The sequence below is a fragment of the Myotis daubentonii genome, chromosome 13, assembly GCF_963259705.1.
Source record: "Myotis daubentonii chromosome 13, mMyoDau2.1, whole genome shotgun sequence".
Taxonomy (NCBI): domain Eukaryota; kingdom Metazoa; phylum Chordata; class Mammalia; order Chiroptera; family Vespertilionidae; genus Myotis; species Myotis daubentonii.
This window is the reverse complement of record NC_081852.1, coordinates 5,277,239-5,295,549: the sequence shown is the minus strand read 5'-3', so window position 1 is coordinate 5,295,549 and position 18,311 is coordinate 5,277,239. Positions and strand designations below refer to the sequence as shown.

The 18,311-nt window shown below is 38.9% G+C and overlaps 1 protein-coding gene across 2 annotated transcripts in view; it reads right to left on the bottom strand.

Annotated features, from left to right (window-relative positions):
• The window catches only part of SHLD2 (shieldin complex subunit 2), a 135,168-nt gene that overhangs the window by 8,333 nt on the left and 108,524 nt on the right, over positions 1-18,311 (bottom strand). For both annotated transcript variants that reach the window (XM_059662057.1, XM_059662056.1), the window contains 2 exons: positions 7,473-7,701; positions 5,150-5,265 (listed from right to left, as the gene is read on the bottom strand). In XM_059662057.1, the coding sequence (XP_059518040.1) occupies positions 5,150-5,265; positions 7,473-7,701 (345 nt within the window). The remainder of the gene's footprint in view (positions 1-5,149; positions 5,266-7,472; positions 7,702-18,311) is intronic.

Sequence of the window (18,311 nt, the reverse complement as noted above, 5' to 3'; positions counted from 1 at the left end):
TGTTGGATCGATCCCTTTAGTATTATGTAGTGACTTCTATTGTCTCTTGTGATGGCCTTCATTTTGAAGTCTATTTTGTTGGATATGAGTATTGCTATGCCAGCTTTTTTTTTCTTTTCCATTTGCATGTAAACATTTTTTTTCTATTCCTTCACTCCCATCCTGTGTGTGCCTTTTGTTCTGAGGTGAGTCTTTTGTAGACAGAATATAGTTGGGTCATTTTTTTGTATCCATTCAGCTACCCTATGCCTTTTGATTGGAGCATTTAATCCATTTACATTTAGGGTTATTATTGATAGATACTTATTTCTTGCCATTTTAATTATGTATGCCTAGGTTTCTCTCTGTGTTTCTTCTTCTCATTAAAGCAGTCCCTTTAGCATTTCTTATAATGCTAAATTGGTGGTGATGTACTCCGTTAGCATTTTTTTGTCTAGGAAGCTCTTTATTTGACTGTCTATTTTTAATGATAGCCTTGCTGGATATACTAATCTGGTTTTAAATCTTGCTTTCCATTACCTTGACAACTTCACGCCATTCCCTTTGGCATATAGAGTTTCTGATGAGAAATCAGGTGTCAGCCTTATGGGAACTTCTTTGTAGGTAACAGTTTGCTTTTCTCTTGTGGCCTTTAAGATTCTATCTTTGTCTTTAAATTTTGGCAATATAAGTGTCTGGGTGTGGGCCTGTTTGGGTTCTTTTTGCTTGGGGTTCTCTGTGCCTCCTGAACTTATTCCTTTACCAGATTAGGGAAGTTTTCTGCCATTATTTCTTCAAACACGTTCTCTATCCTTTTCTCCCTTTCTGCCTCTTCTGGCATACCTACTATTTGAATATTGTTATGTTTCACATTAGCCCATAGCTCCCTTAAGCTGTCCTCCTGTTTTTTAATTGTTTTTTCTTTTTGGTTCTCTGAATGATTTTTTCAACCCTGTCTTCTAATTCACTGATTTGATCCTTAGCTTCCCTTAATCTGCTGTGTATTCCTTCTAGTGTGTTCTTTATTTGTACTACGTCATTATTTCTGTTTTCATAGTTACTATATCTTTTTTTATGCTGTTGAGCATCTTTACCATCATTACTCTGAACTCTGTATCAGATAAATTTCTTATCTCCATTTCATTTATCCTTCTTCTGGAGAATTCTCTTGTTCTTTCATTTTGGGGCTGTTTCTTTTTCTCCTCATTTTGGCTGCCTGTTTGGGTTTGTGACTATGTATTAGGTAGATCTACTACGCCTCTCAATCTCTAGTGCAGGACAGTATAAAATGCTGTCTGACTAATTAGATCAGGCAAAGACTCAAAGCCTCCAGAGATCACCTCTGCCTACAGATTGATAAAATTACAACTTGAATTGCCCTCTGGCAATTGTCCTCACATGTGGCAAGAGTTTTCAACAGGGTGGGGGCAGTTGCTTCTGTCTGGAGGCTAATTATTATTTTCAGTCCCTCAAGTGGCCTCAAGAACTCAGCACTGTGGGGCAAGGTGTTTTCCAATAGGGTGGGTCACCTGTCTTCCTCTCAGGAAAGGCCTCCTGTATAGCAAATGTCTGTGTGGGAATGATTGTCCTCCACTGTATTAGGGAATGACTCAGCAAAGGAAACCTGGGTGTCTGCCTTCAGAGCTCTAACCCCAGAGACCCCTATCCTGGCTTCTGCTTGCACAGCTCTAGTCCACTCTGCTCTCCCTTTTCTGGAGCACAAGGTGGGTGGCTCCACAGGGAATTTTGTGCCTTGCCCCTTTAATAAGGTGCCTGAATTTTCAGCCATCTCTCCCTGGCCAACAGCAACTCTGCTGCTTTTCACAGCCATAGCTATGTGGGTACCCTTTTCAGTTCTGGTGTTCTCTTCTGGGGGGCCCATCTTGGGGATTAGACCCCAGAGTTCTCAGTGGCAACCCTCCACAGCTAAGATAACTCTCCAGAACTTTAGTTGCTGTGTGTGGGAGCCTGGCCAGCCCTTTCACACCTCTACCCCTCCTACCAGTCTCTATGCAGTCTCCACTTTCAGTCCTCAGGTATCAGGGTTCTCTTCAGTGAGTCTTCCATTGGTTACTCAGGCAGTTTTTCTGTATTTTAGTTGTAATTCCAGTTTGGTCCTGGGAACATGTCCATGCACAATATTCACTTACTCTGCCACCATTTTTTATCTCTAGGAACATTCTTTTAGAGATCTGCTAGTCCCTCCCTGGGCAAGGAATGGAGCCTGAGGCTGAGTAGGAAAGGCATTTTCAGGCTGGATGACTTTGGAGGAGACCAAGATGTGGAACAGGGTCTGCATTTCCTAGCCCCAGGACTAGAAGGAAATCCCGCAAAGACTCAAAGCTTCCAGAGACCCACATCTGCCTGCAGTCCTCCTGTAGTCTGATTATTATCAGCTTTGACCAGCCTTAGGCTAGACCAGATGGTGGGGTGAGAGTTCTTCCAACAGGGAGTGATAACTGCCTTTCCCCTAGGCAAAAACCACCTGGACAGCGAAGACCCATAGGTGAAAGATGTTTTTTGCAGCCTGAGGGAATGACTCAGCACAGGAAACCGGGTGGCTGCCCTCTGAGCGCCAATCCCAGACCCCCAACTCTGGACTCTGCTCACACAGCTCCAGTCCATTCTTCCTTCCCTCTGCCAGAGCCCAAGGTGAGTGGCTGCACACAAAATTTTGTGGGTTGGCCCTTTAAGAGGGTCTCTGCCTTTTCCACTGTCTCTGGCTAGCAGACAGCAATCCTGCTGCTTTTCACAGCCAGGTGCTCTGTGGGCACTTTCTCAGTTCTGGTGATCTGGACTGGGGAGCCAAGCTTGGGGTTTAGGCCTCAGTGTTCTCAGGTGAACCCCCTTCAGCTGAGATATCCCTCCAGACATTCAGTGCTGCCTGTGGGAGCCTGGTCAGCCCTTTTGCACCTCCACACTTCCTACCAGTCTCTATGCGGTCTCCACTTTCTGTCCTTGGTTATCAGGATTCTCTCCAGCTAGTCCTCGGTTGATATTTTAGGGCGGTTTTTCTGTATTTTAGTTGTATTTCCAGTTTGGTCCTGGGAGAGTATCAGTGTAGCTTCCATTACTCTGACGCCATTTTTAATTCCCCAGAGCAGCGTTTTTTTACAATAGCCAAGATGTGGAAACAGCCAAAGTGCCCATCAGTAGATGAGTGGATAAAAAGCTGTGGTACATTTACACCATGAATACTACTTGGCTGTAAAAAAGAAGGATATTTTACCTTTTGCAGAAGCATGAATGGGCCTAGAGATTATTATGCTAAGTGAAAAAAGCCAGTTAGAGAAAGACAAATGTATGATCTTACTTATATGTGGAATCAAAAGAACAAAATAAATTAGCAAACCAAATAGAAACAGCCCATACATACAGAAAGCAGACTGACAGCTGTCAGAGGGTAGGGGGTTGAGGGACTGGGTTAAAAAAGGTGAAGGGATAAAGCAAAAAATATGTACATACACAATACAGATATGTACAAGAGTATGGTGATAGCCAGACAGAAAGTGGGGTGTGAGAGGTGGACGTGGGCAAAGGGAGGATAAATGGGGAAGGAAAGATACTTTACTTTGGGCAATGAGCACACAATGCAGTATGCACATGATGTTTGCCTGACTTGTACACTTGAAACCTGTGTGGGGGTTTTTTGGTTTGTTTGTTTTATATTTTATTTTATTTTTTAATCCTCATCCAAGGGCATATGGAGAGAGAGAGAGAGAGAGAGAGAGAGAGAGAGAGAGAGAGAGAGAGAGAAAGAAAGAGAAATATCGATGTGAGAAACATCAATTGGCTGCCTTCCATATGCTTCCCAACTGGGAATCAAACCTGCAACCCAGGCATGTGCCCTGACTGGGAATCAAACCAGCAACCTTTTGGTGCACAAGATGACACTTAACCAACTGAGACACTCCAGCCAGGTAAAACCTGTATGGTTTTATTAACTAATGTCACCCCCATAAATTCAATAAATAAATAAATGAAAGAAATTAACTTCTGCCACTACCACCAGACTGGGATGTACCAAATAACAACCAACAAAGTGCATACAAACAGGGCAGGTGCAAGAACATGAAGATAAACTCTCTCTGAGGTCCAGGTGCAGAGGGAAGGGTTAAAGTGGATGGTAGAGCAGCAATATTGGGGAAAACCAGAAAATCACTCCCCACCATAAACACAAGATTATGCTAGAGGAATATGAAGCCAGTGGTGACCTGAAGGTAATGACAGCAATAGCAAACCTGAACACAACTCAATGTCTGACAAGAGTGACTCTACTCTGCTCACCCTTTGCCCCAGTAAAGGTTTAGGAAAACAGGTATGCCCATTTCCAGGTTAAAAAAAAACCACCTGTTTATTGCAGCTATATTTTTCTATATGTAATGTTCAGCATTCAAGTAAAAATTACTAGCCTGGCCGGCGTGGCTCAGTGGTTGAGCATCGACCTATGACCCAGTAGGTCATGGTTTGATTCCCAGTCAGAGCACATGCCAAGGGTTTTGGGCTCGATCCCCAGTGTGGGGAGTGTAGGAGGCAGCTGAATCAATGATGATTCTATCTCATCATTGATGTTTCTATCTCTCTCTCCCTCTCCTGTCCTCTCTGAAATAAAAAAAATAAATAAATAAATTATTTTTTAAATAAAGAGGGAGCAATCAATAGAACCAGATTACCTCATTTGCTTGAGACTAATGAGGAAAGGTATCAAGTTGGATCGCCTGCCAAATGGGTTATTTTCTCTTTGTTGTTAACCACTGACTATACCTAGCATCATAACTAAAGAGAGTAGACTTTAGGTGGTGAGCACACAGTGAAATATACAGATAATGTACTAGAAAATTGTACACTTGAAATATATATAATATTATTAAACAATGTCACCTCAATAAAATTAATTTTTAATAAACTAAGATCCTAGTGATTTTGCTTACCAACTGACACCTAGAGTAAGAAGAGATTAGGTGCTGGCTTCCCTCTATTCATGTGCTGAGACCTGTGTAGAGCAAGTTTTGCCTTACACTGTCTTGTGTTTCACTCAAGCTAAATTATCCTTCTGCTTCTATACTGACAGAATTTAGCCTTAATTTAAAGTCTAGTGTTCTTTCTGTTCCAATACACACTCTACACTCCTTACATGAATGAATCTCTCCATGGCTTGGGGACACCTTACCTATAACTCTGCTGAGCCAGTCAGGAGAAATGTTGAGAAGAATCTTCTCCATCACCTTAGATCCTACATGAACGCAGACCTTAGATAGCCCATCAGCTATGGTCATTAAAGCTGGCCTACAAAAGAGTAAATAGCATATGACCTTCAAAAGATTTTCACATTTTAAAAAATATATAAATGCAATATAATTTCAAAAAGCCCTAGGTTTTTATGCAGGGTTAATTTTAATTTCGAAAGCAACTCTAGGATGTTCTGAAACATCCTGGAAATAAGAGAAGGGCGTTTTATTATTTTTATTTTTAAAATATATTTTATTGATCTCAGAGAGAAGGTAAGAGGGAGAGAGAGATAGGAACATCAATGACGAGAGAGAATCATTGATCCACTGCCTCCTGCATGCCCCACACTAGGATTGCGCCCGCAACCCGGGCATGTGCCCTGACCAGGAATCACACCCTGACCTCCTAGTTGATGCTAACCCTGAGCTATGCGGGCCAGGCAAAAGAAGGGCTTTTTAAAAAGAGTTTCAAATGATAAAATAATCAATTAGATTTATTCCATATTCATTTTAAAACTTCAAATACTAATATAAGAAAACAATTTACACTGCTGTATAAATTATTTTTTGAAATAAAAATAAAGGTGATAACCACATATTTCACAATCACAATTTCAAGTTATTTTTTTTCCATTGGATTTTTTCCTATCAGAAACTCAGTCTTTGGCGTGTCACTAAATAGGGACGTAGATAAATAATTTTCAATACATGATGCAATGGTATACTACATGGCATTAAAAAGAATGAGGGAGCCCTGGTCAGTTGCTTAGTGGTTAGAGCGCTGGCCCACGGACCAAAGGGTCTCAGGTTCTATTCCCCATTCAAGGGCACGTAACTTGGTTGCAGGTTCCCCAGACCCAGCAGGGGCAAGTACGAGAAGCTTGTGTCTCTCTCATGTGGATGTTACTCTCTCTCTGCCTCTCCCCCACCCTTCCACTCTCTCAAAAAATCAATGGAAAAATACCCTTGAGCCCTAGCTGGTTTGGCTCACTGGATAAAGTGACTAAAGGGTCCTGGGTTTGATTCCGGTCAAGGGCACATACCTTGGTTGCACGCTCTATCCTGGGCCCCAGTCAGGGTTTGTGCAGGAGACACCAAGTGATGTGTCTCTCTCACATCGATGTTTCTCTCTCTCTGTCTCTCCCCCTTCCTTCCACTTTCTTGAAAAATCAGTGGAAAAATATCCTCTGGTAAGGATTACAAAAAAAAGAAGAAAAATAAAAAATATTCTTTAGTAAGGATTAAAAAATACACAAAAAGAATGAGGAAGATTTATAAGTGCTATCAGAGAAGGCAAGCCATGATATACTTTCTCTAAGGAACAAATACATGAACAAACAATATGAATCATATCACTCTATGTACTTTTAAAGAAAGGGATATCGACATACATAGGATGCGGAGAAACTAACCCTCATACATTGCTGGTGAAAATGTAAAATTGTGCAGTAAATAGTTTGGCAGTTCCTCAAAAGGTTAAACAAAGAGTTACCATATAATCCTGCAATTCTATTCCTGAGTATATCCCAAAAGAAATGAAAACATATATCCACACAATGATTTGTACATGAATGTCCATACCAGTGTTATTTATAACAGACAAAAGAGGGAACGATCCGAAAGCTGAGTTGTGTGGAAGGGGAATGAGAGGCAACTGCAATGGGCACAGGGCTTTGGGGGAGGTGGGAGGAAAAGGCTCTGAAATAAACACTGCTATTTTGTAAAGGCATGGAATTTATAAGGCAAAAATAAAAAGATTTTGCAAGAATTTGAACTTTTATTATTTGGAAAACAATGTGTTTTTACACTGAGTTGGTTAGTCATTTTACCATAGAGCATTTGGGATCCATATTTTCTAATGTGAAGTTGTGAAAACTGAAGTACAGAAAGGTTATACGCCTTACTAGATTCACAACTCAAAGGTTAGATCACATAACACCTTTAAATTTTGATTATTTGTTAAGGTGGGTGACTGAGCTTCTACATTTAGATCTTGGTTAAAAGTGTAAACCAAGTAAGAAATTGGAATAGTTTCTTCAAGACAATAAAATGTCCCAATTACTGCTTTTAGAAATCCTGTTATGATTACTGGGCAATATTTGCTTTCATAAATAGCTATTTATCACTTGGGAAATTCTGTACTCTTGTATTAGCTCTAATTAGTTCTCATTAGAAAGTAAGAGTTGAAATATGTCATTTATTGCTCATTTCCATGCCTATAAAAATAAATGTCTTCCATCTGATTGACTTACCTAGTTGCCTTACCTGTAGTATATTTTCTTTGTAGTACATGGCAAACAGCTAAAACACTGTTTGTAGATCTTGTTCTCATCTGTTTCTAGTTCCAATCCACACTTTGCACAGCCAGTATACGTGATGTTGGGAAGAGAAGAGAAAATGCTCTTCAGAGAACTGTGAGCATTTATAACTATCTGCTGGACTGTTGTAGCATGAAACACTAGCTCTAAAATCTGGACTTTGACTAGAATCACTCCTACAAAAAAAAAAGTGATAAATTATAGGACAAAATTATCATTTACAAACATGGTTAATTATGTCGTTGATTTATAGTTACTTGTAAAGTTACACCCAAGATCTGGTTCTTGGTCTTTCTTCTATTTTTCACTCTTTCCCTGAATAATCTCACTCACTTATGGCTTCATTATTTTTTTTAAATTTATCTTTATTGTAGAAATTATTACAGAAGTCCCCTGCCCTCCCCACTAATGAAGTTCCTTTCCCCCACTCCTGCTCCCTCCCTAGGCCTTCACCCCACTATTGTCTGTGCCCATTTATGTATATAAGTTCTTTGGTTGATCTCTTCCCTCCCACCCCCTTCCCTCTGAGAATTCTCAACCTGTTGCATGCCTCCATCCTCTGGCTCTATTTTATTCATCTGTTTGTTTTGTTACTTAGATTCTAGATATGTGAGATCATGTGATGTTTGTCTTTGTCTGACTGGCTTTCAAAGGGTAAGAGATCCTTCCTTTTTACAACTGTACAGTGTAAAGGTACCACAGCTTTTTTTATCCGCTCTCTGCTGATGGGTACTTGGGCTGTTTACAGATCTTAGCTATTGTAAATTGTGCTGCTATAGAAATAGGGGTGCATATATTCTTTCTGAACGGTGTTTCAGGCTTCTTAGGATATTCCTACAAGTGGTATCGCTGGGTCAAATGGGAGTTCTATTTTTAATTTTTTGAGGAAACTCCATACTGTGTTCCACAGTGGCTGCACCAGTCTGCATTCCCACCAGCAGTGCACTAGGGTTCTGTTTTCTCCACATCCTTGTCACTTGTTGATTTATTGATGGTAGCCATTTGGCAGGTGTCATTTTAATTTGCATGTCTCTGATGATTAGTGGCGTTGAGTATTTTTATATGTTTCTAGGCCATTTGTATATCCTCTTTGGAGAAGTTTCTATTTATTGTGTCTGCATATTTTTCAATTGGATTCTTTCTTTTCCTTTTGTTGAGTTATATGAGTGCTTTATATATTTTGGAAATTAGCCCTTTATCAGATATATCATTGGCAAATATGTTGTCCCATACAATGAGTTCCCTTTCATTTTGATGCCGGTTTCTTTTGCTGTGCAGAAGCTGTTTATTTTGATGTCGTCCCATTTGTATATTTTTTTCCCTTTGTTGCACTGGGCCTTGTATCAGTGAAAATCATGCTTTGTGAAATATCTAAGTAATTTTACTGCCCATGTTTCTTCTAGGGTTTTTATGGTTTCATGACTTACATTTAAGTCTTTTATCCATTTTGAGTTTATTCTTGTGTATGGTGTAAGTTGGTGGTATAGTTTCTTTTCTTTTCTTGTTTTTTCTTGCCTGTCCAATTTTCCCCACACCATTTATTGAAGAGACTGTCTTTACTCCATTGTATGATCTTGCCTCTTTTATCAAATATTAATTGAGCATAATGGCTTGAGTCGATTTCTGGGTTCTCTGTTCTGTTCCATGGGTCTATATACCTGTTCTTGTGCCAATACCAGGCTGTTATGAGTACAGTGGCTTTGTAGTGTAGCTTGATATCCGATGTTGTGATCCCTCCAACTTTGTTCTTTTTCAAGACTGCTGTGGCTATTTGAGGTCTTTTTTGGTTCCATATAAATTTTTGGAGTGTTTATTCTAGATCTGTGAAATATGCCATGGGTATTTTAATAGTAATTGCATTGAATCTATAGTTTGCTTTGGGTAGCATGGACATTTTATTGATGTTGATTCTAGCAATCCATGAACATGGTATATTCTTCTACTTGTGTATATCTTCTTCTAGCTCTTTTCTAAACATTCTATAGTTTTCCAAGTACAGGTCTTTTACCTCCTTGATATGTTTATTCCTAAGTATCTTAATTTTGTTGTTGTTGTTGCAATGGTAAATGGGATTGTTTGTTTAGTTTCTTTTTTAAAAAAAATATATTTTATTGATTTTTTACAGAGAGGAAGGGAGAGAGATAGTTAGAAACATCGATGAGAGAGAAACATCGATCAGCTGCCTCCTGCACATCTCCTACTGGGGATATGCCCGCAACCCAGGTACATGCCCTTGACCGGAATCGAACCTGGGACCTTTCAGTCCGCAGGCCGACGCTCTATCCACTGAGCCAAACAGGTTTCGGCTAGTTTCTTTTTTTGAGAGTTCATTATTGGTGTATAAAAATGCCAACAATTTCTGAGTGTTCATTTTGTATCCTGCTACATTGCCAAAATAATTTATTAAATCTCGTAGTTTCTTGGTGGATCCTTTAGGGTTTTCTATGTACAATATCATGTCACCTGAGAATAATGACAGTTTTACATCCTCCTTTCCAGTTTGGATGCCTTTTATTTTTTCTTGTTGTCTGATCACTGTGGTTAAGACTTCTAGTACTATGTTGAATAAGAGTGGTGAAAGCAGACAACCCCATCTTGTTCCTGTATGGCTTCAGTATTGACTCTAGAATGTAAGGGGTGATCTGCCTGCAACTTAGAGTGAAGATTTATTTGGCTAATTTGGCTGAAGAGGTGGATGGTTTTTTATTCCATGACTTCTGGAATCATGCAAAATAAGTTTAATCTCTCTTAGAAGAAATCCCTTCAAACACTTGAAACTAGCTAACATACCTTCTCTCCCTACCCACTCTCTGTCTTTTTAATCGATCATCATCAAAAGCCGAATAGGAGGTAAGTTATTTGTCTATTCTATATTTTATCCAAAAATAATACACCGCTAGCTTATCCTCTGATTAATTTTCTTTTTCAATTTCCTTCCCATCATCACCCACACTCTGGGAGTTGGTTATTTATCCACATAAGCACTGAGAGTCCTCATTTCTAACTGTGTGACTCACCAGGAACCTCAAGCATGCTCGTTCACTACTCATTGGCTCATGCATTCACTTGTTTAAAAAAACTAAACATCAAAACAACAAAAAGAAGCCTGAGTATCTACTATCTGCCAGACATTCTTTTATCTCATTTATCTTTGCCTTATATATTAGTGAGGCTGTGAGTTTATATGAGCATTCTTCTCCCTTCCTCTCCATATTCTACTTAAATCCTTTTTAAAGCATTTGTTCTTCATCCTTTTATCAGGAAGTACATGCTATGAACTCTTCATTCTACTATTCTATTCTCTTTTCTGGTTAAGTCTTAAAAAATGAAAATTTTTATTAAAAAAAGTTTTCTTGATTAAAAAATTGGTTTTTAAAAGTTTTTTTCTTCATATCTTTAAAGAGAGGAAGAGAGAGGAAGAGAGATGGTAACATCAATGATGAAAACAAATCATTGATCAGCTGCCTCCTGCACATCCCACACTGGGGATTGAGACCACAATGCAGGCATGTGCCCTGACCTGGAATCAAACTGTGACCTCCTGGTTCATAGTTCAATGCTCAAACACTGAGCCACACCAGCCAGGTTGGTTAACTCTTTGAGAGTCCCATTAATGATTACTTTCCTATTCCTAAGTCTTTCAGTTTGCTTTAGTCTTTTAGTACCTAATGATTATTTCACCATCTCTTCCAATAAAGTCATATCCTCCTATATAATAAGAGAGAAACATGCAAATTAACCATCCCTCCACTACGCTCAAGCTACACCCACAAGCCATGCCCTCCAGCCAATCCGAATGACTATGCAAATTATCTGACAAAGATGGCGATTAATTTGCATACGCAGGTGTCAAGTGCCCCAGGAGGCAACGGAGGCCGTGGCTGCGGGCTCCCGGGACTTTCACTGGCCCCGGGAGGCGAGGCCGTAGCCACGCCCACAGCTCCTGGGACCTCGCCTGCGGACAGCAGGGCAGGAGAGGAGCCGGCAGAAAGCGGGAGGTTTGGAGGACTTGGCAGAGCAGGAGGCCGCTGGACATAGAGCAGAGCAAGAGAGAGGGCGGCTTGGAGGGCGTGGCTCCCTCTGTCACCCCAGCTTCCTCATCACAGTTATGGAAACTGACAGCAGGGAGGAGGAAGTCCCACCCCCACAGAATCAGCCAGCATCAGCCGTTGGTCATACAGCTCTCAGCGGCCTGACAGCCAGGACTCTCATTCACCTGCATCTCAGACCTTACAGTAGAGAGGTGGGATGTTGTCTAAAGAACAACTGTTGATACAACGTAGCTCTGTAGCTGAAAGATGCCGGCGTTATCAACAGAAAATATCTGCAGAGCAGCGTGCGTCTGATCTCGAAAGAAGGCGCTTGTGGCAGAATGTATCTGAACACCAGCTACTGGAAAAACGTCGCTCTGATGCCAAAAAACACCAGCATTATCGACAGAAAATGTCTAAAGACCAATGTACCTTTGAAGTTGAAAGAAGGCAGTGGCGACGACAGAATGTGTCTACAGAACAGTCATCAACAAGTACTACCAATACGGGTAGGAACTGCCTTCTCAGCGAAAATGGAGCACATGAGGATGCAATCCTCGAACATAGTTGTGGTGGAATGACTGTTGATGTGAATTTTGCCTATCACTAAATTTCTCGGATGAAAAACCATCCGATGGGAAATTTACTCAATGTTGTAGCAAAGGGAAAGTCTGTCCAAATGATATACATTTTCCAGATTACCCGGCATATTTAAAAAGATTAATGACAAACGAAGATTCTGACAGTAAAAATTTCATGGAAAATATTCGTTCCATAAATAGTTCTTTTGCTTTTGCTTCCATCGGTGCAAATATTGCATCGCCATCAGGATATGGGCCATACTGTTTTAGAATCCATGGACAATTTTATCACCGTACTGGAACTTTACATCCTTCTCGGGAGTTTACTCAACTCTATATTTTGGATACAGCCGAAGCTACAAGTAAAAGATTAGCAATGCCAGAAAACCAGGGCTGCTCAGAAAGACTCATGATCAACATCAACAACCTCGTGCATGAAATAAGTGAATTAACAAAATCGTACCAGATGCTACATGAGGTAGAAAAGGAAGCCCAATCTGAAGCATCAGCAAAAGGTATTGCTCCCACAGAAGTAACAATGGCGATTAAATACGAGCGTAACAGTGACCCAGGTAGATATAATTCTCCCCGTGTAACCAAGGTTGCTGTCATATTCAGAAACGAAGATGGAGAACCTCCTTTTGAAAGGGACTTGCTCATTCATTGTAAACCAGATCCCAATAATCCAAATGCCACTAAAATGAAACAAATCAATATCCTGTTTCCTACATTAGATGCAATGACATATCCTATTCTTTTTCCACATGGTGAAAAAGGCTGGGGAACAGATATTGCATTAAGACTCAGAGACAACAGTGTAATCGACAATAATACTAGACAAAATGTAAGGACACGAGTCACACAAATGCAGTATTATGGATTTCATCTCTCTGTGCGGGACACGTTCAATCCTATTTTAAATGCAGGAAAATTAACTCAACAGTTTATCGTGGATTCATATTTAAAAATGGAGAGCCAATTGGATAAATTTCATCAAAGCAAACCAATCTAAGTTGAGAGTTGAAAAATATAGTGGTTTGATGGATTATCTCAAATCTAGATCTGAAAATGACAATGTACCAATTGGTAAAATGATAATACTTCCATCATCTTCTGAGGGTAGTCCCAGAAATATGCAGCAGCAATATCAGGATGCTATGGCAATTGTAACGAAGTATGTCAAGCCCGATTTATTTGTAACTATGACATGCAACCCCAAATGGGCAGATATTGCAAACAATTTACAATGCTGGCAAAAAGTTGCAAACAGACCTGACTTGGTAGCCAGAGTTTTTAATATTAAGCTGAATGCTCTTTTAAATGATATCTGTAAAGTCCATTTATTTGGCAAAGTAATAGCTAAAATTACTGTCATTGAATTTCAGAAATGCGGACTGCCTCAGGCTCACATATTATTGATATTAGATAGTGAGTCCAAATTACATTCCTCTAATTAATTCCCTTTCAATGTGTACAAATTTCGTGCACTGGGCTACTAGTATCCTTATATGAATTCCAAGAGTGTGTAGTGATCAACATATCTAATAAACTATAGCACATAGACTCTATATGACAGATTGCCACACATCTTTTGAATCACTAAGAAACTATTTAATGAAAGAATTTAATAATTTTAGAAGAGTCCTGGCTGGGTAGTTCAGTTGGTTAGGGTCTCGGCCCAATACACCAAGCTTGTGGCTTTGATATCTGGCAGGACACACACAAGAATAACCAATGAATGCAAAAATAAGGGGAACAACAACTCTCTCTCTCTCTCTCTCTCTCTCTCTCTCTCTCTCTCTCTCGTCAATTAATAAAAAATTTTTAGAAGAATGCTAACAAAATCCTAACATTTTGTAAATTTATACACCTTTTTTAAAAATTTAAAGTTCATTACAAATGTGGCCTCTGCTTTCAGGGGATTAAAGCCACTGGTCCTCTGCTGGGGGCAGGATGTGGTGATGAGTGAACATCTTCCTGTCTTTACAAGGAGGGAGGCACAACAGGATCCTTCTCTGGCTTTTGTTATGCTTTGTTAAAAAGAGCAACCTATCTTAGAAAATCCTTTCAAGTTGATCTCCCTTTCTCCTTCTTTTCATTTAATAATGAAATAGGTTAGGAAAAACTTGCTTGTATTTCCATGTGCTCTCTCCATTTGTCTTAAAAATACATAAACAATATAAACTATAAATGCAGCCCTCATAGTTGAACATAAAGAGAATGAAAACAGCAAAAGGGCCTCCGAACACAACCTACCAGGGGCTGATTGTAATAGTGCCAAGCTTTTGCCTGGCTTTCCAGTATCGAGCACAGCTCTGAGGTTTGCAAGAATACTACCAATTGCCAGCCTCATCCCCAAAACCGGTGAGGTTATCTATATACTTGGTACCATTAATCATCAGAGCTGTGAGCATCTATTTTGTTGATTTTTTATTTTAATTTTTTCCATTTTTAAATAAATTTTTTATTGTTGATAGTATTACAGATATCTCCCATTCCCCCCCCCCTTTTCTCCTCCTTCCAGCCCCTAACCACCCTACCAGGTCTTCAATACCTTATTGCCCGTATCCCTAGGCTATGCCTATAAGTATATAACTTCTTTGGTTTATCTCTTCTCATATGCCAACCCCACATCAGTGTATGTGAGTCTGTTCCATGCCACCTTGCTTTGGGTCTTATTTTATTGGTCAATTCATTTTGTTCATTAGATTCCACAAATAAGTGAGATCATGTGATATTTGTCTTTCTCAGTTTGGCTTATTTCACTTAGTATAATATTTTCCAGGTCCATCCATACGTCCCAAAAGGTAAGAGATCCCTCTTTTTAATAGCTTCATAGTATTCCATGGCGTAAATGTACCACAGCTTTTTTATACATTTATCTACTGATGGGCATTTGGGCTTTTTCCAAATCTTAGCTACTGTAAATGTTGCACTATGAACATAGGGTTGCATATATTCTTTCTGATTGGTGTTTTGGGGTTTTTAGGATATATTCCCTGAAGTGGGATTGCTAGGTCAAATGGAAGTTCCATTTTGAATTTTTTGAGGAAACTCCATACTGTTTTCCATAGTGGCTGCACCAATCTGCATTCCCACCAGCAGTGAACTAGTGTTCCCTTTTCTCCACATCCTCACCAGCACTTGTTGTTTGTTGATTTTTTTTTTATGATAGCCATTCTAGCAGGTGTGAGGAAATATATCATTTGGTTTTATTTTGCATTTATTTGATGATTAGTGACTTTGAGCATTTTTCATGTGCCTCTTACCATTTGTCCTTTTTGGAGAGATGTCTATTCAGGTCTTCTTCCCATTTTTTAATTGGATTGTTTGTCTTCCCTTTGTTGAGTTGTATGAATACCTTATATATTTTGGTCATTAACCCCTTATCAGCTGTATCATTGGCAAATATGTTCTCCCATTCAGTGAGTTCCGGTTTCAATTTTATGGTGGTTTCTTTTGCTGTGCAGAAGCTTATTTTATGTAGTCCCATTTGTTTATTTCCTCCTTAGTTTCCTTTGCCCTAGATCAGTGGTTGGCAAACTCATTAGTCAACAGAGTTTAACTAATATCAACAGTACAACGATTGAAATTTCTTTTGAGAGCCAAATTTTTTTAAACTTAAACTATATAGGTAGGTACATTGTTATTAACTTAATTAAGGTACTCCTAAGGCTTGAAGAGCCACACTCAAGGGGCCAAAGAGCCACATGTGGCTTGAGAGCCGCAGTTTGCCAACCACAGCCCTAGATGTATCTGCAAACATATTGCTATTAAAGATGTCTGAGATTTTTCTGCCTATGTTTTCTTCTAAGATTTTTATGGTTTCATGCCTTACATTTAAGTCTCTTATCCATTCTTGTGTATAGTGTAAGTTGGTGGTCTAGTTTCTTTTTTTTTTACATGTGTCTGTCCAGTTTTCCCAGCACCATTTGTTGAAGAGTCTGTCTTTATACCATTGTATGCTCTTGCCTCCTCTGTCAAATATTAGTTGACCATAATGGTGTGGGCCAATTTCTGGAGTCTCTGTTCTAATCCATTGGTCTATATGCCTGTTCTTGTGCCAATAACAGGCTGTTTTAGTTATAATGGTTTTGTAGTATAGCTTGATATCGGATATTGTGATCCCTCCAACTTCGTTCTTCTTTCTCAAGATTGCTGCAGCTATTTCGGGGTCTTTTATGGTTCCATATAAACTTTTGGAGTATTTGTTCTAGCTTTATGAAGTATGCCATTGGTATTTTAATAGGGATTGCATTGAATCTGTAGATTGCTTTGGGTAGTACAGACATTTCAGTGATGTTTATTCTTCCAATCCATGAACATGGTATATGCTTCCATTTATTTGTATCTGCCTCTATTTCTTTTTTCAATGTCTTATAGTTTTCTAAGTACAGGTCTTTCACCTCCTTGGTTAAGTTTATTCCTAAGTATCTTTTATTGTTGTTGCAATGGTAAATGGGATTGCTTTTTTGTTTCTCTTTCTTAGAGTTCATTATTGGTGTATAAAAATGCCATCAATTTTTAGGTGTTGATTTTGTATCCTGCTACCTTGCCCAATTCATTTGTTAAGACTAGTAGTTTCCTGGTGGATTCTTTAGGGTTTTCTATGTACAGTATCATGTCATCTGTGAATAATGACAGTTTTACTTCCTCCTTTACAATTTTGATGCCTTTTATTTCTTCTTCTTGTCTGATTACTGTGGCTAGGACTTCCAGTACTATGTGAATGAGAGTGGTAAAAGTGGACATCCTTGTCTTGTTCCTGTTCTTAAGGAAAATGGTTTTAGTTTTTTGTCCATTGAGTTTTATGTTGGCTACAGGTTTGTCATAAATGGCCTTTATTATACTTCAGTATGATCCCTATATTCCTACTTTATTGAGATTTTTATCAAAAAGGGGTGCTGGATTTTGTCAAATGCTTTTTCTGCATCTATTAGTATGATCATGTGGGTTTTATCTTTCACTTTGTTTATATAATGTTTCACATTTATTGATTTGTGGATATTGTACCAGCCTTGCATCCCTGGAATAAATCTCACTTGGTTATGGTACTGTATGAGCTTTTTAATACATCGCTGGATCCGATTTGCTAATATTCTGTTGAGGATATTAGCATCTGTGTTCATTAGGGATATTGGCCTGTAGTTTTCTTTCTTAGTAGTGTATTTTTTTTCTTTCTAAAACTTTGTTCTCTCAACCCCCCTTTTTTTACATTTTTATTAATTTTTGTTTGTTTTTTGAGAGAGATCTTTGTAAGTGTCTTTATCGGATTTTGGAATTAGAATAATGCTAGCTACGTAAAAAGAGCTTAAAAGAGTTCTGTCCTCTTGAATTTTTTGGAATAGTTTGAGGAGGGTAGGTGTTAGTTCTTTGAATGTTTGGTAAAATTCACCTAAAATCCATCCAGTCCAGGACTTTTGTTTGCTGGAAGTTTTAAAATAACTGCTTCAATTTCATTGGTTGTTATTGGCCTACTTATGTTTTCTGATTCTTCCTGATTGAGTTTTGGAAGATTGTATGTTTCTAGGAATTTGTCCATTTTGCCGAGTTTGTCCAATTTGTTGGCTATAGTCATTCATAGTATTTGCTTACAATCCTTTGTATTTCTGTGGTGTCCATTATTGTATTGTCTCTTGTGTTTCTGATTTTATTTACAGACAGTCCTTGGGTTACGTCGGACTGAATGTACATCGTTTCGTGGTTATGTAGCCATCTCCCATTTATTTATAAAAAAAAGTTCCGCATTTCGACATATGTACATATGTGCTTTATGTTTTTTATTATTTATTTTCCACAAGTAAAGATCAGGAATTGTTATCTTTCTTTTAAATTTTTTTTTTTTACTGTTTCACTTCATTACTACTATGTATGTGCTCCATGTGAGTGACATAGGTGCTTATGTAGGTGGGTTCCGAGACTTACGGCGAAAATCGCATTACATTGTGCCGTAGGAACGGATCTCCAATGTAACCCAAGGACCTACTGTATTCGGGTCCTCTCTGTTTACTGAAAAGTCTGGCTAAGGGTTCATCTATCTTATTTATCTTTTCAAAGAACCAGCTATTAGATTTATTGATCTTTTGTACTGTTTTCTTAGTTTCAGTCATTTATATCTGCTCTGATCTTTATTATTTCTTCCTACTACTTCCTCTGGGCTTTTCTTTGTATTTT